This window comes from Crocuta crocuta, unplaced genomic scaffold (assembly GCF_008692635.1).
Source record: "Crocuta crocuta isolate KB4526 unplaced genomic scaffold, BGI_CrCroc_1.0 scaffold323, whole genome shotgun sequence".
Lineage (NCBI taxonomy): Eukaryota > Metazoa > Chordata > Mammalia > Carnivora > Hyaenidae > Crocuta > Crocuta crocuta.
In genome coordinates this window covers 2,941,863-2,965,733 of record NW_027536465.1, presented here as the reverse complement: position 1 = coordinate 2,965,733, position 23,871 = coordinate 2,941,863, and the positions used below count along the sequence as shown (strand labels likewise).

The window sequence follows — 23,871 nt, the reverse complement described above, 5'->3', positions numbered from 1 at the left end:
GTGGTTGGGGGGGGGGAGGGGATGTTGAGTGGGTTTTAAGCAGGCCATCGTTGTGCTGAGACCCTGCACGGTGGCCCAGCTAGAGAGTAAAGAGCTTTTATCATGATAGATGCTGATAGGCGACATTAGGTGCCTCACAGTCTCTGCCCTGGAGGGGCCCGGGGCTGGGCTGCCCCCCCGGGCTACTTAGGCTTACAGGCTATTCTGAGCTGAAGGCGTCAAGATGCTGAGAAACTTTTGCCCCTCCCTGTACTCCAGGGAAGAATCTAAATTGGAGGTCCTTCCAGAATAAGTGTTATTGCCAGAGACAAATGTTATCCGAGTGACCCATCTGCATGGCGGGGCAAACATCTAATTACCGAACATCTGCTCTTCCTGTTGCCCTGTGACGTGCATTCCTTCGGTGAGGTCCCGGCGCCCTACCCCCTTCTCCCAAGTTCGGAGCCCTCCGGGGGCCCATCTTGGGGATTTCCTCGCCTGTGTGGATTCCCGAACGTTCGCCCATTAAATCTTTCTCCCGTTGATCTGTGTCATGTCAATCTGGTTCTGAGTCCAGCTCGAAGGACCTCCAGAGAGACAGGAAATCTTGCTTTCCAACAGCGCCCTCCCCCCCACCCCACGAAGGCTCTCCATTCCCTTTGGAGGATCCCTTCACCCTTGCCAAGTGTAGGGAGGTGAGTGGGTGCCTTGTCTCTGCATCCCTAGCATGGTTAGGGCCAGATCGGGGAGCTGGGCTTGGCCTCTGGGCTCTCACAGGATTCTGGGTCCTGAGCAGGGGAGGACGGGAGGCCCGGCTGGAAGGTTCTGGAACGCTAGTGTCCCCAGTTCCCCTGATTCTGTGCGCACCCCTCCCCCATATCCTTCTAGTAACTCCCTGTCGCCTTTTCAGAGTTGGCATCAGCGGCTTAGGCCGCAAAGAGCTGCTGCTCCCTGTGAACACAGTGACAGATCGTGTGCAGGAAGGGCCCAGACCCTTCTTAGGGGACTGGGCTTAGCGGGGCCCCGCACGGCCTCTGCCTTGACCAGACCTTCAGATTCCCAGTGAGATGCCCCCATTCTCGCTCATCCTTCTTCTTGCTAAGGAAGCCCAGGTACCACAGGGTAACCTGTGTGTCTAGACGCTCTTGAGTAGCAGAGACTGTTTCAGGTGAAGGAATGAAAATTATTTAACATCCAGGACCGTCCCGGCCCTGTTCTCTGACTCTCGGCTTCATTGGGGCGCCTGGGTGGCTCAGTCGGCTAAGCGTCCGTCGTGGCTCAGGTCATGATCTCATGCTTCGTGGGTTCGAGCCCTGCATCAGGCTCTGTTCTGATGGTGCACAGCCGGCTTGGGATTCTCTCTCTCCCTTTCTCCCTGCCCCCCCGCCCCCACTCGTGACTGCGCACACACGCGCTCTCTCTCTCAAAAAAAGATAAACAAAAAAAAAGAAGTTGCGGTGCCTGCATGGCTCAGTCGGTTAAACATCCAACTTCAGCTGCGGTCATGATCTCGCAGACCATGAATTTGAGCCCCGCGTCGGGCTCTGTGCTGACAGCTCAGAGCCTGGAGCCTGCATCGAATTCTGTCTCCTCTCTCTCTGCCCCTCTCCTGCTCATGCTATGTCTCTCTCTCTCTCTCTCTCTCAAAAATAAACATTAAAACTAAATACATAAAACAATTAAAAAAACTAACTGTGATTGGCTGAAACCACTTTAGCTTTGAACTTTAAACCGCTGTTGGAAATAAAACTCCAAATTGGCTAGGATTTACTAGGTTCCCCTTTTGTACTGGGCAACGAGGTGGCAAGGTACCCTTTAGGCTTGGCAGCCAGCGGCCCCNGGATGGGCAAAGGATGGCCACAGGGGGAGGGTGGTGGCAGGGCTACTGCAGCAGGTGGCAGTGGCCCATCACACAAAGCAGCTTCGTTTCAGGTGTGAAACCCTCTGACCACAACAGCTGCACCGATGTCCCCAGAGAGGTCCAGTGGCCGGACCCTGGACAGAGGAGGCGAGGCCCTCTAGTTCTCAGGAAGTAGAAAAGCTGTTATTTACAAAGAACATATTAAAAATCCGCTAGAGATCCGAGCCCCCCACCCCCACCCCAGACAGAAGCTTCCTCATTTGTCCTCACTGGAGTCAGAATCTGAGAGAGCCGATTCCCCTTCGACGCTGCTCCCCACGTGTCTGCTGGGAGGGCTCCTTCTTTCTGGGCTCTGCCTTTTACGGCCCCCACACTCGGAGGGGCAGCCGAGCTGTTTTGGGGGTCCTCGCTGGGCCAGGCTCCCGCGGCATTCAGCGGCAGGGATGTAGGACACGTCTGAAGGCACCGTTGCCTCGGTCCCTTTTCTGGGTGGGGCAATTATTTCCAAGCGGCGAATGCAGAGTGTCCCCAGGAAACAGGTCTGGCTCTTGCTGTTCTCTGCCCGGTGCCTGGTTCTGTGGGGTGAGCAGGGAACTCGTCAGAGGAGGAACCCTCATGCCCTGGAGGTAGTTCGGGGAGGTGGGGGACAAGCCCCAAGCCTCCATCTGAAGGCAGGGACAGAGGCTTCCTGCTGGCAGCCCTAGAGGGGTGTAATTCACAGGGGCTCCCTTGCATGGCCTTCTAAGGTGGGCTTTAGGAGGAGGGGTTAAGGTCGGCCATCATTCTGCTGTAATTGCCAAATCCGCGCCCATCCCCTAAATTGCAGATGCTTATTCTCTCTCTACGGGAGTCCAGATGTGCAGAGTCCCCCCATCCTGGACGGGCTGCGCGGGCAGGAGGGGAGGAACGGAGGGCTGGTGCTTATCCCGGGGGCTTCTCGGGGCGTCCAGCGGGCCAGGGAGCCGGCCTCACCTTTCACAGCCTCTGAGCCCCGTGCAAATCGTAGTCACTATCGGAGGAATTATCAGGCTGGGTGGAAACGCGACGCAAGGCCCCTTCCAGAGCTGCAGGAAGAAGAGAAGCCATTTGCAGCAGGCTTTATCTCCCAGGCCACAGAGAGAGAGAGCCCAGAAGCCCGCGGGGGGTTGAGGATCACAGGGGCTTTATGAGCTCGTGGCTTGACAGTCCCGTATCTGTTTTGATCAAATCAGCCGGTGTTCACTAATGATACAGAACTCCAGGCTCCCTGGGGCCTAATTGTTAGTGCCAGTCAGGGAGCATCCGATGCAGGGCTCCTGCGGGTCTGCAGATAGCTCTGTTCTGCCCCCAAGGGATCCGAGGGGCCTCATTTACCACCGGCCCTCAAGGCCCCCCAGAGAAACAGGCCAGTTAGGTCGCAGCAGTGCTGTGGTTAATGGCGTCTCAGCTTATTCTTCTCTCTAGTTGAGTGGCTCATGGTCTTGGGGGAGGGGGGACAGTTCAGGCCCGTTATGGCCGGCTCCCTTCCATACCCTGCTGTGACGGCTGTCAAAGGGCATTCATCCCCGGAAGCCGCTGCTTACCTGCACACGAGACGTGGGAGTTCCTAGGTGGCTGACTGTATTCATTCTCCACGTGCGAGACTGTGGGGTTCTCAACCTGGGACCGGACCGTGGCCGTGTGGTTGCGATGGAAAGACACTGAGCAGATGCAGGAGACGGTGTCATTAGCCTGGCTGCTCTCTCCTCCTCCTCCCTCCCCACAGGGGCCTGGAATTTACATTTCTTGTTCCCTTTGTGTAAGGAGGGGGTAGGCACCCACAGCTCCTGCGGTGCCTCCCTCTACTTGCTTTCTTCCTGGGCAGGCTCTTACTGGCAGGGGTCAGACTTTTAGAGCAGCTGGGGGTTGGCCAACAATCTGATTGGCGGGGTGGGCCTTTGGCCAGTCAGTTAGTCATTCATCAAACATTCATTAAGCAGGGAATTGGAACACAAATGATTGGGGCAGATTATAGACCCTCCTCTCTTGGAGCTGAGGAGCTTTGTATTGTTCAAAACAAAACAAAAACCCTTCACAACACAGAGCCTTCTTGAAGGATTTGGCCCTTGACTTGCAAAAGGGAAGGAAGAATGTGGAGTGGACTGTGGGAGGAGGGCCATAATTCCATCCGTTCGGTGGTCTGGCTGTGGCTGGGAGAGAGGATGAAGAACGAAGGTAGGGGATGGGCTAGCTGCCTCCAAATGGGTTAAAACTGGCCTTTTAAAGTTGTTCCGTGATAAAGACATTCCATGATAAAACTAGCTTGGACAACATTTCTTGTGAAAAATGCCCATTAAGGTTCTGATAAGTCCTGAAATAAAGAACCAAGTCTAATTTTGCTTAACTTTCCCAGTTCTAAACCTATGTGATCACAGAGTCCTCTTTTTGAACCACCACGTGTTAACGCCTGTTGACCACAGCCCCACCTTAGGTGAGCTCGGTGGAGATCAGGGGCCTCAAGTGGCTGGCAGCTCCTCCATCTGTGGTCAGCAGTGAACCGTGAGCCCCTGTGGACACTGGCCGGGGGCTGAGGGAGGACTGTGCCTCTGGGGACACTTACTGTTCTGGTTCATTCCTGTCGGGCCAATCCACTGGCGCTGCTTCTTCTGGCGGACTGGGCAACAGACAGGAAAGGCACATGAGAACAGGGGCTGCGTGGAGGTGGTGGGAGAGAAGGATGGGGGGGTTGGGGGATGAGGGGGGTGGAGAAGGGAGGAGGGAGGCCGCAGGTCCCACTGAAGGCAGGACTGCTGAACTTTGCCCCCCGAAGTCTTTCAGGGTCTCAGTTTTCTGACTTGCTCGGGAGGGTACCCAGACCAATCTCATGCTGAAGGACCTTGTCCAGAGGGGCCTGGTTCTCCAGGAGAAACAATCATAGGGCTTTAGAACCAGAATTAAGCCTAAGAGGGTGCTGGCGACCTGGCCAACGCTGTTCCCCTCCAGGCCGTCTCTTTTCAGCCTCTCTGATCTCCCTTCCTGTCTCTGAATAATTTTCTCCAGAGTTCTGCAAGGCAAGGACAATAGCCCCCTATATTCACAACAATCGCCCATTAGGTAGATGAACAAACTCAGGCTCAGAGAGGAAGTGGCTCAATCAGCATCCAGCGCGCGGGTGGCTAGGGGGTGGAGCCAGGCCTGGAGAACCAGAGGCTGGGGGCGCGCCCCAGTATGGAAAATGGCCACGCCCTCCCAGCCTCCGCCCCGCCTCCCCCNCTCCCGCCCCTCCAGGCTCTTCTTAAAGGGGTTTGAAAGGGAGCGGGTTTGGGGCGCCCGCACCTACATTTCTTCACCAGTTTTCGGTAGGCATGAGGGCCGCACACGACCAGCAGCACGGCCAGGAGCACAAGGGCCAGGATGATGCTCATCACGGTGCCCGCGCCCAGGCCTGCGGGGTTTGGGTCATGGCCTGGGGGAAGCAGAGATGTCAGGGCGGTCCTGCTGGGGGCATCGGGACTGTAGGCTCAGAGAGAAGCTGCCAGCCGATTGGCGACCCCCACCATCTGTACCCCCTCCGCCCTTGTTCCTTGGTAATTCACCAGCTTGTGCAGAAGGCAGTTATCTCCTCCCCCCTCCCCTCGAATTCTGTTACCTTCATCTGTCCCCCATCTATCATCCAGCAATTCATCATCCAGCTATCATTTGCTACGCTTGGAATCAACTATTTAACTTTCTACCCTTTGCCTGTTGCTTATAAGTGATCACCTTGGCATCATATGCTAATAGCCATCCATCCATCCATCCATCCATCCATCCATCCATCCCTCCCTCCCTCCCTCCCTCCCTCTCTTTCACGTGTTATTCTATGACCATTTCTCCCTGGCGTTTCTGTCTTCCATCCCGGAAGAGTAGAAGATAGAATGAAAATTCTCTGGTTCCTTGTGGCCAGTCTCCAATGTGCCGTTCACGTTCACTGCTGTCTGAGCACCATCGCCCCTTCTTCCCCATTTGCCGCCTGTCCATCCTTTCCTAGGGCGCCGGGGCCCTCTGTCTAGCGCCTGGATCCTGTCCTTCAGAAACGTGCTCACTGACTAGGTTCTAGAGAGAAACCCCACCGTGGGCCGTGGCCAACTCACATGTGACAAACACCTTCCTGCAGTAGGCTTTTTTCTCCTGAAGCTGATGGCATTGGGACAGCTTCTCCTGGGGACAGAAGAGCCCGCTGGAGGCCTCGTCGGCGTCCAGCACCTGGTGGTAGCGGACGCCGCCACACTGTTGCTCCCGGCACACCTCGTCCCACCGCGCCGTGCCCTTGGGCCGGAGGCTGTCGCACAGGACTCCCCACTGCTTGCCCTGGCGCACCTCCACGGACCCCTCACACAGGCCGCTGCGTCCCACCAGGCGGCTCTGCACCTTGGGCTGGAAATCTGGAGATGGGAAGCAATGGAGGTCAGGTGGGAGGTTCGCAGGGAACTCCCTGGGCCCCTGGGCTACATGCCCGGCTACGGGGCCCCCAGGTTGCTGGCCAAGAGGTGGTCCCTGGCAGAGCCCAGCTCGTGGGTGGCTGGAACCACCTTTTTTTGTGTGTCCCTCCCTCCTTCTGGCATCTTCTGGCATTTCCCCCATCAAACTCTTTCCCTGGCACCCGGGGCAGTGGCCAGTAGCTATCCTGAGGTGTGCGGGGACCAGCTCTTTCAGGGGAGAAGATGGAGGAGTGGCGATGCCCACGGCAGCCACGGGAGGGAGTCGGTGTCCACGCAGGTGGAGGTAAGAGCCGAGCAGCGAGAGAGACGGCTCCCCCTGGGTCCACTTCCCTCTGGAAACCACTCTCATTTCCCTTCGGCTCCTTGCGGGAGGGGGACAGGTAGGAGCGTTTTTCAGAAAGGAGAAACTGAGGCCCAGCATGGGACAGAACCCAGGAATCCTGCTGCCCAGCCTCGAGGTGTGGCTTTCATGAAAGGGCCTGGTCCTTTCAGAGAGAGACCAAATCCATTTCTGCTTGTCAGGGTGGGGCCCGGGGTCCATTGCCAGGGTCCATAGCCGAGGCCCACCTGTGCTGAGGGTCAAGTGACTTGTGATCTCACCAGCTTGGCTGGTTTCCATAGCAACATTTATCTTCGAGGCCCTAGTAAGTTTTCTATTTAGAAAAGCAATTCAAAGGCAAGACGTCTGGGTCTGTTTTGCAGGCTATAGCCCTCTGGAGGGCAGGGGTTGGGGGGGGCTGAGAGCCACACGTTTTTCCCTCATCGGGCCAAGAACCCCTGGCGGGGGGGCCACTGCTTCTACCTGGAGGGGCAGTGTTTCACTCATTCCCAATAGGTATCCTCCTGGGCTGGGGGTGGGGACAGGTCTGCTGGTGGGATAGGCCTGTGGTCCAGAGCAAAGCTTCCTGGGTTCCTGCACGCACACCCCTAGGACCTTGCTGAAATGCAGATCGGGTAGTAGATCTGGGGTGGGGCCTGTGCATCTGCATTTCTAAGCAGCCCCATGAAGCCAGTGCTGCTGGTCCAGGATGGCACTTTAGGTGGCCAAGCCTTAGACAATGGGCTCTGGAGTGACACCGCTGGCGTGGAAATCCCAGCTGGTGCTCTGTGATCTTGGGCAGGACGTTTAACTTCTCTGAGCCTCAGTTTCCTCATCTGTAAAGTGGGGATAATAATAGCAGCCACCTCCTCAGGGTGTCATGAAAATGAACGAATGTCCTGGGAACGTCCCTGGCACCAAGTGAGTGCTCGGGAAGTATGACTCTTATAGTCTGGACTCCTCTGGAACCTTCCAATAATGGGAACCCACTGCCTCCCAAGACATCCTAGGATTATTCCTCATCTGACCTGTGGCCCTGGTTTTGGAGTCCCCTGGGCCTTTCTCTTTGGCCTCCTCCCCTCAGCCACACCAGATTACCCAGCCTTCTGGTGTCCTCCTTGCAGGCGTCTCCCAGGAAGCTCTCTGGGGACCTGCTCTGGAATCTCTCTGCCTGCTGTGCCGCGGGGACCTCCCGCTTGTCCCCACCGCTCCACCCTCTTCTGTCTGGGATTTCCAAATCCCCTCCCGCAAGGCTGGTCCCGTCCAAGAGCTCCGTCTGCTCTGGTCCTTGGCACAAGTCACAGCTTCCGTGCTCTGCTCCACCAACCCGTGCCCCTCTCCTCCGTCCAAACCTACAAGGGGACCTTGCTTTGTCCTGGACGTCCTGCGGACCCATCACCTTCCCGGGCCGCCGCCAAGCCAGCAGTGCATTGGGCTTGTTCCGTGTTACTTTGCAGAGAGTCCCTGGGCGCTGGGTGATGAGTGGAGCCTCCCCACCCAGCCCTGTTTCCCTCCTGTTCATAGTGCCCAGCGCCCTGTGCTACATGCAGGGGTTTCCGGACACAGGCGTTGACCGACCGCCTGGGGGCGCCCCGTCGGGGCCTCACCGGGTCTCACTCACCAGAACAGACGATGGCCAGAGTTTGGCCGCCCTCGCGGGGCGGGACTTTTCTGAAGCACTGCTCCAGCGAGGCGCAGCTGGCGTTGTGGATCTCCCATCGAATGGGCAAGGGCCTGCTCTGCCCCGGGTCTTGGGCCCTGGGGGTGTCGTCTTCTGGCAGATGCCTCAGGAAGGAGCCACACTGGAGGGCGTCACAGATACGGTCCTCCAGGCCCTGGGGCCAGTCCTGCGCCTCATAGCTGATGGCTCCGCCCTGGCTGCCCCGGTAGAGCTCCACGACGCCGGCACACCGCAGGCCCCTGGGCCCTGCCACCAGCCGGAGCCTGGGAGGGGCTGCAGGGGGAGAGAGAGAGGGCAGCGGGCCTGAGCTCTTTGCCTCCAACACGTGGACCAATGAGAGACTGGCCGGCAGCCGTGGGAGGTGGTGAGGCCCCAGATACCGCACAGGACACATGCAAAGCCTTTCCGTGTTTGTCCGAAACTTAAATGCAACTGGCCGTTCTGTGTTTTTATTGGCTAAACGCAACCCCTGCCCCCCCACCCCCCCGAAACCTCAGAATCCTCTTACCTGTGGGCTCCGGAGTGGTTGTGGGGGGCGGGGTCGTGGGAGGAGGTGACGTCCTGGGCGGCTCTGCAATGAGACACCCCAGTGAAGGAGAGGCGAGAGCCCTGGCGGGGAGGGCTGGAGGGTTCCCAGAGAGCCCGTGGGGTCGGGGGAGAGCTGGGAGCCCCTGGCGGTTTTGAGAAAGACCTGAACTCAGGATGTAAGTGCCACTTGCCCCATTTAGCCCGCTCGCCGCCTGGTCTCTATGCCTCCTGTGGGGCGAGGAGCACCAGCCCATTTCACAGTGGGTACAATGAAGGTCAAGAGGAGACAGTCATGTTGGCAATGGGCAGAATCCAGTTTTTGGCCTCTCCCTCCCCCTCCCCCTCCTCCTCCAGGTCCCCACTGGTGTATGTTTCTTGGGGGGGGGGTTATTGTCAATCAGGACCCCCCTTCCACCTGCCTGCTCGGGCCCCAGATCCCAGGCCCTGGGCAGCCTCCTCGGGGCTGGTGCGTGGGCCAAGCCTACCCGTGCGGCCGGCGAGTTACCCACCCAGGCAGATGAGGCCCAGAGGGTCTCTCTGGTTTGTCTCGGCGAAGCTGCAGTTACGGAAGGACCCCACTTCTCCGTGGCAGGTGATCTGACTCCTGGGACTGTTGAAGTCAGGGAAGTGGGCAAAGGCCAAGGCCTCCCCGCAGGACAGCTGCCGGCAGAGATGCGAAGCCTTCTTGGGGTCCTCCCGGCGGTTGGGGCTCTGACCCCAGCTCCGGCTGGACACCGAGTGCCACACTTTGCTGTTCCTGGAGGCCTCCAGCTGGCCCTGGCAGTGCGAGTTGGAGCCTGTCAGTCTCAGGGTGACCGGGAGCCCTGGGGGTCAAAGAGGTGTGGGTCAGGATGCGAAGGGCCCTCCGTGGGGGACCCCTCCCGGCCTTCGCTCCACTGGGTTCCCACGCCCAGCCGGGCTGCCTGCCTGGATCCCCGGGGGCGCTGGAGGGACTTCCCAGGCACCGGGGCGGTCTCCCGAAGCCGGACCCCTGAGGACGGGGCTCAAGACCTCAGGGCCGCAGGCGCTGGGAGGGTCTCAGCAGCCACGCCCCAGCAGGATGGCCCCACTCCTGCAAATTCTGTTTCAACAGAAATAGGGCCTGGCGCCCGTTTTGATTTTTCTAACTCTTAAATCAATTTCGTTAACACAATTTACACACAGCGAAATGCACTCATTTTAAGGGCCCTTGCTCCACGGAATTTGACAGATGTATGCACACATGTAACCACCCCTGCGCTTGAGATGAAGATCGTTCCCGTCACCCGGAAAGTTCCCTGGGGCCCCTAGGGCAGTCCGCGTCCGTGAGTCCGTGAATCCCACCTCGGGCAACCACCGATCTGCTTTCAGTCGCGAAAGAGGAGTTTCGCCTCTTCTCAGATGGGAGTGGACTCGTAAGAGCGCATTTTTGGTTCTGCTGTTCTGTGTTTTATGTCTGGCTTCTTTCAGTGTTTGGGGCCTCTCTGTGTCCTTACATGCCCCATGTTCGTTTTGTGTTGTGGAATGATGTCTCCCTGTGTGGCCAGGCTGCTGTCCGTGCCCCCAGCTGCCATTTGGTGGCTGTGAACCCAAAGTTGCTCGGAACCTTCCAGAACTGCTGTCTGTCTGTATGGGCCTGTGTTCTGTTTCTCTTGGGTGACTACCTAGGAGTGGAGTCATTGGATGACAGGTAGGAACACGGCTGGTGTGATTTTATAAAGCTCCGTGAGAGGGGGCCTAAGGGTGTATATTTGCTTCTGTGTAGGTTCTGAAAGGAGAGAGGAGAAAGCTATCCGCATGGCCGTCACCTGGGGTGTTAGGGTCGGGGAGGACTGGGCCGCTGGGAACCAGAGCTGGAAATGAGATTCTTCACCCTAGGTCTTTTTATATTTTTAAAGTTTTAAGCCAGGAAACTATATTACCTAGCAAGATTTTTTTTTTTCCTTTTAATGTAAAAAGTCTTTTCCGGGTGACTGGGAAGTGGAGATTGTTCCCTGGTTGGAAACTTCTGGTCAGGCTGCCTTTTGCTTCTGGGCTTGGGGAGCAGAAGCACAGGGCTAGCCCGGGCTTGCCAAGGTCACAAGTTAGAGACGAAGGGGGCTTGTTTCCAACACCTGACATCGGCAAGATGTTCTGAAGCTTTCCCTCCGGCGAGCAGACTAACCGAATCCCCACCAGGGAATAGGTATCCTCCCCATTTTACAGGCGGAGAAATCAGGGCTTATAGAGGACACGCCGCTTGCTAGAGCCCAGAGCTAGGATGCCGCGGTGGGGTCCCAGGTCCCCGACAGGGCCCGCCAAGGCCCCTGCGGCCCCTTCTGGCTGCACATGACTTCACAAGAGTCTCCTGCCACGTTTCTCCCGAAATACATTCAGCACGTGATGTTATCTCAGGAAATGTGAAAGCTCGAGGTCTGGGGTGAAATGAATCTGAGAACTGCTGAGTTGAAAAACATTTAACAGTCTCTGCAGGACTTCTCAGGGGCTTTCCTGGGCCGGTACACTCAGTCAGTCTCTGGTGAGTGACACGATGTTGCCGGCTTTTGGTCCAGCGTATTCCACGGAACCCTGTTTGGGAAACGCTAGCCTCTTATTAAAGTCCAACCTCGAAGGCAGGACATTCGAAATACTTGGGAGTCTGGTGCAGGCTTTCTCTGCAGCCGAGGCTGCAGATCTATTTGGCCAGGGAGATCTGGAAGGGCTGAGAAGGGAACAAGACTTTACAGGGTGTGTTTATGGGCCAGGATGCCTTCTGTGCCTGGTGACTGGGTTATAATGGTGATTATCATGAGGACTGGCATTTGAAAGGGGCCTTATGGCTGTGGAGGGCATCCACCCGCACATGGGCGTCTAAGTGTGTGTGCGTGCGTGTGCGTGTGTGTGTGCGTGCGCGCTGGGACTCGCGCCCTCTGTGGGATGGGGTTCACCCTGGCAGGTCCCCCTATAGCCTGATGGAAGGGCAGCCCCCGTAACCCTATGGTCCAGGCCCCCATATGCCTCTTCCTTACCTGAGCTCTCCCAGCTGCGCCCTCCCAGGCAGGAAGCGACTGCAGAAAAGAAAGAGGAAGGTCAGGGAACGGAGCCTCCTTCCTGCCCCCCACCTTCCACCCTGAGTCCACGGCCGGAGCACTGGCCCCTTCTGCACCCTCCAATGTGGGGCTCAGAGGCAGGGAGTTTCATACGACACGTCAGAACCCCTGGGTCATGAAACCCATTTAGTGAGTTGCCACTATCATTTTTTTTTCCTGTTTTCAAACTTTCCTTTAAGGACGAGCATCAGTAACATTGATTTTCCTTTAGCGCACAGATCTATGAAAGTTAACACATGCGCAGATCTGTCTGATTGCCCTCCTGGTCAAGGTGACAACATTGCCATCACCCCCAGCATTTCCTCAGGTTGTCCCTTTGTGGTGCTGTGTAGGTGTGCAGCCATTTATTTTTTTAAAAATTCTGTAGTAATGCAACCACCAAATCTTTAAAAACTGAAATGGACTAGAACAGAGAATGGCCGAGAAGGTACGGATCACTTCTTGTGCAGTCGGCTGCTACCTGAAACTGTTATGGGTGTTGCTTTCAATCTAAAAATGTTTGAACTTCAGGGGCACCTGGGTGGCCCAGTCAGTTAAGTGTCCGACTCAATTTCAGTGCAGGTCATGGTCTCACAGTTTCTGGGTTCAGGCCCCGCAGGGGGTCTATGCTGATGGCATGGAGCCTGCTTGGGATTCTCTCCCTCTCTCTCTGCCCCTCCCCTGTTAGCTCTTTCTCTCTCTCAAAAGTAAATGAAAACATTTAAAAAAATTTTTAAAAATGTTTGAACTTCATAGTTGTAGAGAACCAGAGAACTGACCAGAATGGAAAACCCAGATCACATTTACTACTTTCTAGTATCCCAGGGTGGGATAGGAATGACAGCAATTTATTTTTAACAGCTCCCAGCTTCTAGCGGATGAAGTCGAAGCTCAGAGAGGGAGGGGCTGGCTCAAGGTAACGCACAAAGGGGTCAGGGCCACTGTCCCAGTGATCATGGGCCCAAGGCATCTGGCCTCCCCTCTGCCGTTCAATGGTAACGTGGGCCACTGGGGAAGTCTGGCCTTCCCCCAGCCCCGTCTGACTGCATAGGGGAGACAAACTGGCTCACGGCCGGACTCACAGAGCAGCCTGTGGCCAGTTCATCTGTGGCGGAGGTTTGCTTTGGGCCGGCACGGGGCAAAGGGCATGCTCGTGTGGCCCCAGAGCCCACCCCGCCATGTGCGCCACTCAAGCTTTGTCAGGCATGAAGTAGGTATTTTGATTTCCTGACTCCTGGCCTTGCTTCTCAACTGGGAGCTGAGGCAGCTGGGTCACCACTTTGCAGAGTAAATGGTTCCATTTAAGTTGCTTTTGGAAATTATTGTCAGGTGTTAAACATGGTTTGGGGCGCCTGGGTGGCTCAGTCGATTAACCATCTGACTCTTGATTTAGGCTCAGGTCGTGATCTCACGGTCGTGAGTTTGGGCCCCGCATCGGACTCACTGCTTGTCAGTGCAGAGCCTGCTTGGGATCCTCGGTCCTCCTCTCTCTGCCCCTCCTCCTCTTTCTTTCTCAAAAAAAAAAAAAAAAAAAAAAAATTTTTTTTTTAAATAGGTGTGTTTAAAAAAGCCCGTTTCTGCCTGAGTGTTCTGAAGCTGGTGGTAGAATTGTAAGGGAAGACATGCCCCGGCCAGCCAGCCTCCTCCCTGCAGCCAAGACTCCTTGTAGTAAAGCCGTCATGGCACCGTGGTGCTCAAGGCTGGCATGACTGGTTGTGGAGCTGGCCGGACCTGGGGCAGGCGTGGGGAGGACCACGGGCCAGCCGGGGAGCTTTCCCGGCAGGAGGAATCCCTGTCCCGGATGCTTGTGGATAGGTAAAAGGGCTTGCCAGATAAAAGCCCGCAGCACCTCTCTCTCCCACTTGACACCGTCATATTCCCAAGGTCGCCACAGTCAACATTCATTATTAACAGCAGCTAGCAATTATTGTGCACCTACTGTGTACTCAGCACTCAGGATGGTTCCTCACATATATCATTGTTAATCTCCCTCACGACCCTGTGATGGGAGTTGTTCCAAACCCATGCCCTCCGCCACCTAGTTGTGCCTCCGAAGTGCCGGGTTTGGGCATGCAGAGATGAACGTGACCGAGACCCTGACCCCGAGGTGCTCCAACCCTCAGACATTAAATCCTCTGGGGGCAGGGGGTAGACCAGACCCTTCTTGCAGATCTCACACAGAATGCAAAACGGACCCGCTCAGAGAACATTCTTGGGAAAGAATGAACATGAGAACTAAGTAAAATCCCTAAACGCTCTGTGGAAGAAGGGGGTCTAGGCATCCCAGGGCTTGGTCTCCCTCTGGGTGCCTGATGTTCTCAGCAGAGCAGCGTTTTCCGGCTGTCCCTCCTTCACCACCACCGCCATCACCACCGCCATCACCACCGCCATCATCACCGTCACCCATTACTGCCACCACCGCCATCATGCTCACCACCACCAGCAACACTTACAGCGCTCACACTTCTATCCAGGCATCGGGATACATTAACCCTCTTGAACTTCACCAGAGCCTATGAGGCAGGTGCTAGTAGTTTGATCCCCATTTTATGGATGAAGAAATGGAGAAGGATTAACTTGCTAGGCATCTGATGAGGGTTGGGGCTGGTTCTCCAAGCCCGGCCATCTGTCACCGACCCTGCGCTTTTGCGTGCCGGGCCAAGCTGCCTCCCTGCCCTCCCTGCCCCGCGTTGCACCCACGTCCTGCGTGCTTCGTGGCGTGCAAACCTGCTGAAAGGGAATGAACTGGGAATTCCATTCAGGTAGTGAAACATGCCATGGGGGGGCTTTTCCACGAACTTGCTCTGTGACCTTGACAAGTCACTCGGCCTCTCTGGACTTGATGCCCTCCCTGTAAAATGAGGACGTTAGACTCCACGGTCCCTCCCCTTCCTCTCGGTTCAGACCCCTCTGATTTACAATCTTTAGTTCCCGATGTATCTTGGTGGCCGGGAGGGGCCAGGCAGAGGTGGACGGTGAGAGGTGTCGCTGACTTGGTGGCTTCCTGGCTGTCCGGAGACAGGTTCAAGTTTCCCATTGTCCATGACGTGTTTTCATTCTCTCAGCTGCTTCTCACAGGGGTCCGACCCACAGCCTCTTTCCCCCGCAGATTGGGCTCCTGTTTTCTCTGAGACCCTCTAGGGCTGCGGCTTAGCCAACCCCCGTCTGCATCCCGAGGCCCAAGGCTCGACAGCTGCAGAGGCTTCAAACAGAGGCCTGGAGCCCCTGGAAGCCATGAGGGACACCAGGCACGGACACACCGTGCTGTTTCCTAGTCCGCCCTCCCCAGCCGGGGCCAGGAGCAAGAATCCTCCAAAGGCCCCTCCTCTCCCCTGGCAGCCGCCCCTCGGGGCCCCACTGTTTCAGGCTTGGAGTGGCTGAGCCCAGGCAGAGCTTAGGGCTGAGAAAGCCCAAGAAAGGCAGGTGGCCGTTTCCCTCCCCCGAGCCCACCCTTCATCTCCGCATTTACAGAGACTGAACCCTCTGGACCCCGCGTGCCCAGGCGAGAGCTCAATGAGGAGTAAATGCATTCTGGAAAGCAGCCCTGAGACTTCATACCCTCCGCGCCCCCAATCCTCTTGAACCCACAGCATTCCCGGTGATTCTTATTTTGGTTTTGGGTGCTGTAACAGCATAGGCTGCGTCAGGCCGTGGGTGACTTTTATCTGCCCTGCAAGGGGCTTAATGTTTTTTCCAGCCAGTTAAAAAAAACAATTTCTTTCTGTTTTGTTTTGCTTTAAAAAAAAGTTCCAAAGATCCAGATGTTTTTGAAAGCTAGGATGCTCTGACCACATCAGGCCGCATCGCTGCGAGCCCCGGGCAGATGAGCTCCAGTTTGCCGGCACCCCCGAGGCACCCTACTGTCACCCCGTGTCTGGAGAGCCCCAGCCTCAAACACACGATAGGTTCTGCAGCGAAACACATGAATTTTCACGCTAGGTGGGATGCGCAAGATTATAAATAGCCCTCCATTTGTTCAGGTCAGGATTTGCACCAACGGCGTCTTCCAGAAATCTACAAACATTTCTGGGGGGCGGGTGTTGGAATTGCAGACGAATGTTCATGGACCCATGTGATGGGCTCCACTTTGCGGTCCTCAGCAGTGCTGGGACTGGGCCCAGTCCAGCCGGCCCCCCGCGCACTCGCAGGCTCTGCGGGGACCCATGCATCCCGGGCTTTGCAGCCAGCACACGCGGGGAAGTGGAGGCATGACGGCCAGGTCCCTGGGAGGGGCTGGGACAGCACGGAGAGTCACAGTGACAGTGAACGCTGATGGAGCTCTGACCTCGCGCAGACCCCAGGCCAAGCTTTCTTCATGGCAGACCGCACCTCCTCTCGACAGCCTCACCGAAGGGGACTGTCATCACCCAGTTTCCTGGATCAACAAACGGATGGACTTCGTGGGGCTTGGAGGTCAGATGGTCCATAGTTTCCGTAAACAATGATTCCCTCGAATAGTCCTTAAACGTCTCACCGATTTACAGCAAACACCACGCATTGGGCTGCCTTTTGGGGGCATTCTGGATCTTCCTTTCGTCCCCTGATGAGAGGCTGACTCGGAAGGGCAGAACCCCTCCTTTCCTGAAATGACACTAATCAGCGTCATGACTAACCTGAGTCTGTATGGAGGCTTCAGGGAAACAAAGATCACAAAGGCCCCAAATTCTGTTTCTCGATCGAACCCCAGATGAAGTGGTTGGCCTTTGATTGGGAGTCTTTTTATGTGCAGAGCGCGCAGGGTCACACTGAGCTGATGCCGAGGAAGCCTGGGGGAATGGTTCCCACAGAGGCGCGGCAGCTTCGAGGCTCTCATCCTGCTCAAGGGGCCTGCGCCGTCCCACCCAGCCGATGCCAGCCTGTCGCCAGCAGAACAACCGGCACAGTCTACACTGTGATGGCCCTCTCGCTGGTGCCCTGCTCTGTCTGACTGAATTTGCATGAATTTCATGCCACACAGGCGTCTCCATGGTGACAGTGAGAAGCACTCCATTTTGTTCAGAGCTTCGCATATCCCAGAGTTTTTTCTACCCACAGCCCCGGGAGGATGGGCCCATGCTCATTCTCATTTTCAGATCGGGAAACCGAGGTTCAGAGAGGCAGAGCGACTTGCCCAAGGTCACACAGCTTGTGGATGGTGCAGTGAGGACAAGAAATCCCATCACCATTGCTTGATAGGGCCCTATGGGAATCTACCACTGGGAGAACCGGGAGCCTGCTTACCCTGGGGGACAGATAGGGGAAACTGAGGCCAGCAAGGGAAGGGCTCAGTCTAGATGCCTCCAGGGGAGTCTGCGGTGGTACAGGGCCCTTTAAGCCCCTGCCAACCACCACCTATTCCCTACCCTGTCCCACACCATCTGTCACGGCTGTTCCCCAAGGGACAAGGGAGTCCCAGCGTCCCGGTGGGAACCAGACATGATGATGTTGATGGCAGTATGGTGACGGTGTAGCTATGGAGGAAGTGATTCAGGGCCATCACCCCTCATCTGCAGCTCAAAACCCCAAACCAGAAGTCTTCCCTGGTGCATTTTGCGGGAGGGAGTTTGCAGCCTTTCTGGGCCTCTCTTAGGGTGTGAATTCATGTTTCACTGGATGGGAACATGGGAGTGGCCCAAGACCCCGTTGGCGTGCGGCGGGCACCCAGCACATACACAGTATGACCTGCGATCTGGAAAATTCTGAATTCCCAAACGCATCTGGTGAGGCTGGGGATACGGGTGTGTAGACCTGTGAAGGTGAGGGGAACCATTCCTTCCAAGGGCCCTCATCCCGCTTCCCCTTCTACTCTGCCTGCACGGCCCCTCCCTGCCAGCCTGGGTGTCCCCCAGGCCCTTCTGCCTGGATCATCCTCCCCAGTCCCACCCAGGGTGAACCCTCACTTCCTACAAGCATTTGCCCAAATATCGTCTCCTTGTGANGACGGATCACTATTGTTCAGTTGTGTCCCCAGCACTTAGAAGAGTGGCCAGCCTATAGTAGGTGCTCAATAAATGCTTGCTGTCTGAATGGATGAACCAGCTTTAACAATTGCATTGTCCCTTAAGGTGGGCATGGTGGTCATCCCCATTTTTTAGACGAGAAGGCTAAGATTCTGGTGTTCACCACATTTGTGAGAGGCCGATAGAAATCAAACTCCAGTCCGCGTTACTCTGAAGTCCCACAGGCCTTCACCCACATGCGTGTGCACAGAATACATATGCACACAAGGACACACAGCATGCTCGCTTGGGTTCACACACGCACCCACACGTGTGTGCGCACACACAGGTGACCAATCGCTTTTATCAGGTGGCATTGAAGTCCCTCCTTGGTCTCTGTGGGGAAAACCCTGTGAAGTGTTGGCGCTGGACAGAGTGACTGACTAGAAGGGCTAGTGACAGTCCCCTGAGCCCCCGGGTCCCTCTCTTCCCTGGGGAAGGAAGCTGGCCGCTGGCTTCTTTGTTCCCAGAACCAGCAAGGCCCTCAGCCTCTGCATCGTGGAACAGCACAGGCCGGGCAGCCCACTCGCCCACTAGGGCCCCTCTCCCCTCCCCTCGCATGGAGGCCCAGCCCCTCTGGGGCCTGTCGTGACCATGGCGCTTGCCCTTGCCAATGCCAAGGGCACGCTTCCCTCTTTTCTCTGCCTGGCTGGCTCTTTCCTGCATCCATGTGGTTGCCGAGTCTCAGCTGTTGTTGTTTCCTTCCTCATACTTAGCATGAGATTTAGAGAAATGCGTGAGTATTTGGGGCCCCCTTGCTCGGGACTGGCTTTCCCCAGTGCTCTTCCACAGAGCTGGACACACAGTAGCTCCTCCGTAAATATTTGTGGATGGAGAAGTGAAGGCGTGAATACTCTGTGTAAGGGGACGGGGGAAGGGAAAGGTTGGTGGCCAGGCTTGCGTCTGGGAAGACTGCTCCACCAGGCCCTACCCCACCTCGTTCCCTGCTGACCCCGCCCCGACGATGACGTTGGTCATTGGTACTATGGTCATCCATGCTCACTGAGCACTTACTATGCTCTAACCAACCTTCCTAGTAAAAGCTCTGCGTGCATTGATTCATCTAATCCTTATAAATCTCTACGAAACACATGCCGTGATTATTCCCATTTTGCAGAGGAGGAACCTGGAGCTGACAAAATGGTCCAAGGTCACCCAGCTGGCAGGTGGCAGAGCCCATGACTTTGCCATGCCTCCGTGCTGGCTTCTGGAGTCCTGGTGGCTGGGCCGGACCCTCAGGGCTGCCTCCACATGCCTCCCCCTGCTAGGTGAGCCCCAGCCAGGCTGGGGTTAAGGGCAGCGACGGAAAGGAACGGCTGTTGCTATTGCCCCAGGGGTAGTGCGGGCATCTTGTGCCCCAAAGGTCCCCACATCCCTGGCACAACCTTGAAGGCCAGCCAGAGACGCGGCGTCCCCAGGGGTCTGGTGGTCGGGCGTCTCTTCCTGGAATGGCTCAGAGGGTCTGCATGCTGTCTGCCCCCAGTCCCAGCGCTGGCCCTCGGTGTCCCCTGCCTTCGGTGTCCCCTGCCCTCCGTGCTCATATCTGCAAGTGGCGGTTGTGTTTTGCAGCCATTTTCTGACTTGTGGGAGTGGCTTTGGGGTGTCTGTGCCCTTCGGGTCCAGGGAGCCTCCGAGATGCCGGGAGTGCTGGGCTGGGGGTCGGCTCTGCCTCTCACTAGTGCCGTGTCCGAAGCTCGTCTCTCGGCTTTTCCGGAGCTCAGTTTTCCTGACTGTAAAATTGGGGCCGCGGGCCTGCCTACCTCCAAGGCTGTTGTGAAGCTTCCAGAAGAAAATGGCTTTACAGGTCTTTTGTAAGCTGTGACCCACCGGACAATGGGCATGTTTATTATGCATCAGTTCCCACAAACACACACTGGGAACCATGAGCTCCTGGGGTTCCAGATGGTTCCGTACTCCCTCCCGGAGAAGGGGCTGCCTCTAAGTCTCCCTGACTCTGGGCCCCGCTGGGCTCGGGGGGCTGCCCCATCCAGCCAGGAGCCTGGCGCCATGACGGGATTCAGAGGGGAGGCCCATCGAGCAGGGTCCCATCCCCGTCCCCAGCTGGGAGCCTGGCCAGCCTCCCTGCCCCAGTAGGGTCAGAGATCACAGGTCAGGGACAGCTGGGGGGCTTCAGGTCCCCATGGGGACATCAGCCCTGGGGACAGAGGGGATATTGTATCTCTTGCAGTTTCACGTAGGAATAGCCATGTGAGCGTGTGTACACATGCGCCATTGTCTGTGCATGGGGGATGGGGGGGAGGTAAACCTACATTTGGAGACCATGTCTGGCCTGTGAAGACACACACACACTTCTCATACACACACACGTGCAAATTTACACACACACCTCCCTGCATATACACACGTTCATACCTACTCACGCACATGTACTCAAACACCACGCACCAAGCCTGTCTGGGAGGGGCCGAGGCCCCCTGTTCAGGCAGGCAATGGTCCCCGCATCCTTTCCCTCCAACCTGGGAGACCGCAATACCCTCCACTTCCCACCTGTCCTGTGGGCAGGCATCTCTCTCGCCCCTCGGTAACCCCCAAACCCCAGAGCAGGGGTCAGACCTCAGCCAGTTTACCCCCTGCTTTTCAGAAACGAGGAGACCACCAGCTTCCACCAACTCCCTCCCAGCAAACAGGAGGCCCCAGTCTCATCCACCCCTACCCAGCTCCTCAGAGGCCCCGGGGGGGCTTCCACAGTGGCCCTGGGGGCTCAGGTTCTGAAACCCCGAGAGCGGACCCAAGCGTGTACTTGCGCCCTGGCTGGCGGGCCTGGCTGGGGCTCCCCTGGGACAGAGGGTGCATGTCTGACGCATGCTTAGCTGTGTTCTCAGAGGCGGCCCCCACCCTGCCCTGGACCACGGTGCTCAGAGCATCATCAGAACTACCCAGGAGGCCATGGGTCCCCTGTCCCTGGTGCGTCCTGGTAAAAGGTGGAGGGACCCTCAAGGCTTGGGGGGGTGCAGCTGCAGAGGAAGCTCGCGCCAGGTGGGCACTGGATGACTTGATTTCTAGGCGAGAGTCTGATTTGGCACAGGTCCCACCTGGGGGGTGCAGGAAGACCCCCGCGGTGCAAGAGCCACGCAGATTGGGAACGAGTGGTGGAGGGATGGGATGGGGGGGGACGAGCAGGGCGGCCTCAGCCCTCCCTGATGCTCCAGAGAGGTGGCATGCGGGCCCGAGTCAGACCAGAGTGAGAACCGGCATCCCCTTCCTTGCACCCCCGAGCCCCAGTCCCCGCTACATGCCCCAGGTGGGGTACTCACCCAGCACCCCCAGCAGGGACAGGGCGGCCAGTGGCGGTTGCTGAGACCCCATGGGCGCGGCCTCCTCCTGCCTCAGCCTCGTCAAGCTTGGCACCCGTGGGTGAAGGGTGTCTGGTCCTGGGTCTCCCTCTTGGGGAGGAGGGGTGGGGCGGGCGGGCGGAGGCAGGGGTGGGACACGAGAGCAGGCAGGCGGTGTGGGGCCTGCGTCATCTGTGTTTGAAGTTGAACTGTCAACTTCCTCCGGGTAAAACCATCTGCCCCAGTTCGAATGGCGGCCCGGGCCCCTGGCAGCTTCCTGCCTGAGATGCGCAGGGCTGGGGCGGCGCTCCCCACGGCACCACGCTGGGCCCGGCAGCCAGCCATGCAGCCCCTCTGGGGGTCGCCACGGCATTGGGGAGCCCCGGGCCCGGGCTGCGCAGAGGGAGGAGGCTTGGTCCCACGGAGGGTAGGCGCGAGGGGGACAGAGGGGGCAGGGGTCGCGCTGAAATGGCATTGAGCTATGCTAGGTGGTGAGCAGGGGGGCTTGGGGGTCACCACACCCGTCCTCACCGCAGGCCCGAGGCCCTCAGTCTCCCCTTCCTGGGAATGAGATGGGAATTAGAGGTAAATCTCTAACAAGCACAGAAGAGAGCTGGGCTTGTGCTGGGGGGTGTGCGTGTGCGTGTGCGTGTGTGTGATCGCTAGGTCAGTACACATGATTTCTACGTTGGACTGTGGCTCCCGCAAGCGCAGGAATCAACCTTTGGCCTGTTGAGGAAGAGGCAGGGTGGCCGGGTTTCTGCAAAATGACCTGGGGGAGCTGGGGCGCAGGGGAAGGGCCTCAGCCACCCCACCCCCACCCCTACTCCAAGGGCCTGGGCCCGGTTCAGCCCCTCTGCGCTCCAGGACGGAGGTAGACCCAGACCCAGGCTCCCTGAGCCATTGCAGGAGGCTTGATGAGGTTCAGAGTCAAGAGCACAGCTGACTGTGAAGAGGTGTGAAGCGAATGTGAAGGCCTCCCATTCACACCCTTCCCACCCTGCTCCTGCNTGCCCCCGCCTCGCCCCACCCCACCGCCCGCATCCAGCATTGCCCCATCCCCCTCGGAGGGTCTCAGGTGCCTGGGGCAAAGCCTGGGGAGCCGGGAGGAGGCAGTGCTGGCGGGGGTGGGGTGGTNCCAGCGCCCCCACCCCCCCAGGCCCTGCCCCCTGCCCTCACATCCTTCCTGTCCTGTGACTCTGGAAATCCCAGGCTTTTTTATTCATTCAGCAAAATTTTGTCCCGCGCTAACCATCAGGGATGCAGACATGAAGGGGACAGATGTGGGCCCCACTCTTCTTACAGTCCGACGACCCCTCTGGATAAGTTTTCTCTTAAAGACTCCCTGTTTAGGAAGCTTTTATTTGGTGGGGCGCCTGGGGGGTTCAGTCGGTTGAGCGTCCCCCCCCTTGGTTTTGGCTCAGGTCATGATCTCACAGTTCGTGAGATCGAGCCCCGAGTCGGGCTCTGCGCTGATGGCTCGGAGCCTGCTTGGGATTCTCTCTCTCCCTCTTTCTCTGCCCCTCCCCTGCTTGTGCTCACTCTCTCTCAAAAATAAAAATGAAAAAACAAAACAAAACAAAAACAAAAGAAAGCAAGCAAGCTTTTATTGGTCACACTCGGTCCACATATTCAGTGGTCCTTCACACCCTGGGTTACCACACTCAGCTTACGGAACTGCAACTTTCAAAGGGACAAGGGATTTTTCGGAGCACCTAAGTGAGCCCGGGGTGTGGCCTCTTTTAGCCTTCCCAGCCATCGCAGGGAAGTGGGTGGAGTTTTCCATTTCACAGATGAGGAAACTGAGGCTTAGAAAGCGATGCACTTGGCCTCAGGAGGGCAAGACTAAGATGTGAAACCACGTCTCTCCCTCTTCAAAATCCTTGCCACTCCCCCCCACCCCCACATACCAAAAGCAAAGAAAACAGAGAATGTGGCTTTTTATGTGATCCCTGAGCCTTCACTATGGATAAGGCTGTGGGTTCAAATCTTTTCTGTTTGTTTTTGGAAAGTTGAAGCACCTTGGGGCCCCTGGGGCTTGGTCCCTGACCCGTCCTGGTGAAAGGACACCTCCACCCAGCCCGGTGAGTCCCCCTCCTCTGCCTCCTCTACCCTCCCTCTGGGTGCTGAACCCCCCTCGAGTGGCCCTTCCTGCCTCCCAGGCTCACAGTCCCCCATCAGACCCCAGATCCCAGGTGGGAGTTTCCTGTTCTCAGCATCGAATTTTCCATGACACAAGAGGAAGTCAGCTAAGCTAAGCGAGGTTGGGTTTTCCAAGCAGCCGGGCCGGGCGGGCTGGCGGGCGTGGTGGGTGAGGCCGAAGGGGCAGGGAGGGGAGTTAGCAGCCCCCAGGGCCCGGGTGTCAGTACCTCCTCGGCCCCTGCCAGAGAGGCGCCTGCCTGTGCCGCCTGGCCCGCACCAGGTAACCCGGGGGTGTGCGTGTGTGTGCGTGCAGTCTGTCAGCCGGGCTCTGTGACTCCCCAGTGCCCCCAGGATTTGCCCTCTTGCCAGTGCAAAGGGGCCGCGGGGGTCGCCTGGGGAAGGGGGAGGGGCTGAGCACTGGGAGGCTGGAGAAGAGGAAGGAGGCCCAGAAATGTGCCTGGTGCCTCGTAGGACCTCAGTGTTGGTTGAATGAATGAATGAACCTAGGCAATGGTTGCCAAAGACCTTGGGGATGGCCTGGTGGCCAGAGGAGATGTCTCTGCTCTGCAATGAGGGGAGCAGGCTTTGCAGAAGGATCCCCCGC

At 57.4% G+C, this 23,871-nt stretch overlaps 1 protein-coding gene across 1 annotated transcript; it reads right to left on the bottom strand.

Annotated features, from left to right (window-relative positions):
• Window positions 1–2,001: 2,001 nt before the first annotated feature.
• CD5 (CD5 molecule) lies at window positions 2,002–21,229 on the bottom strand. Its single transcript, XM_077748737.1, has 11 exons — window positions 21,108–21,229; window positions 11,795–11,833; window positions 9,317–9,631; window positions 8,788–8,850; window positions 8,220–8,552; window positions 5,932–6,222; window positions 5,139–5,264; window positions 4,419–4,472; window positions 3,403–3,519; window positions 2,813–2,904; window positions 2,002–2,415 (listed from the first exon to the last, which is right to left on the bottom strand). Exons 1-10 carry the CDS (start codon window positions 21,157–21,159, stop codon window positions 2,816–2,818), a joined length of 1,479 nt encoding a protein of 492 aa, XP_077604863.1. The 5' UTR covers window positions 21,160–21,229; the 3' UTR covers window positions 2,002–2,415; window positions 2,813–2,815.
• Between the last annotated feature and the right edge of the window lie 2,642 nt (window positions 21,230–23,871).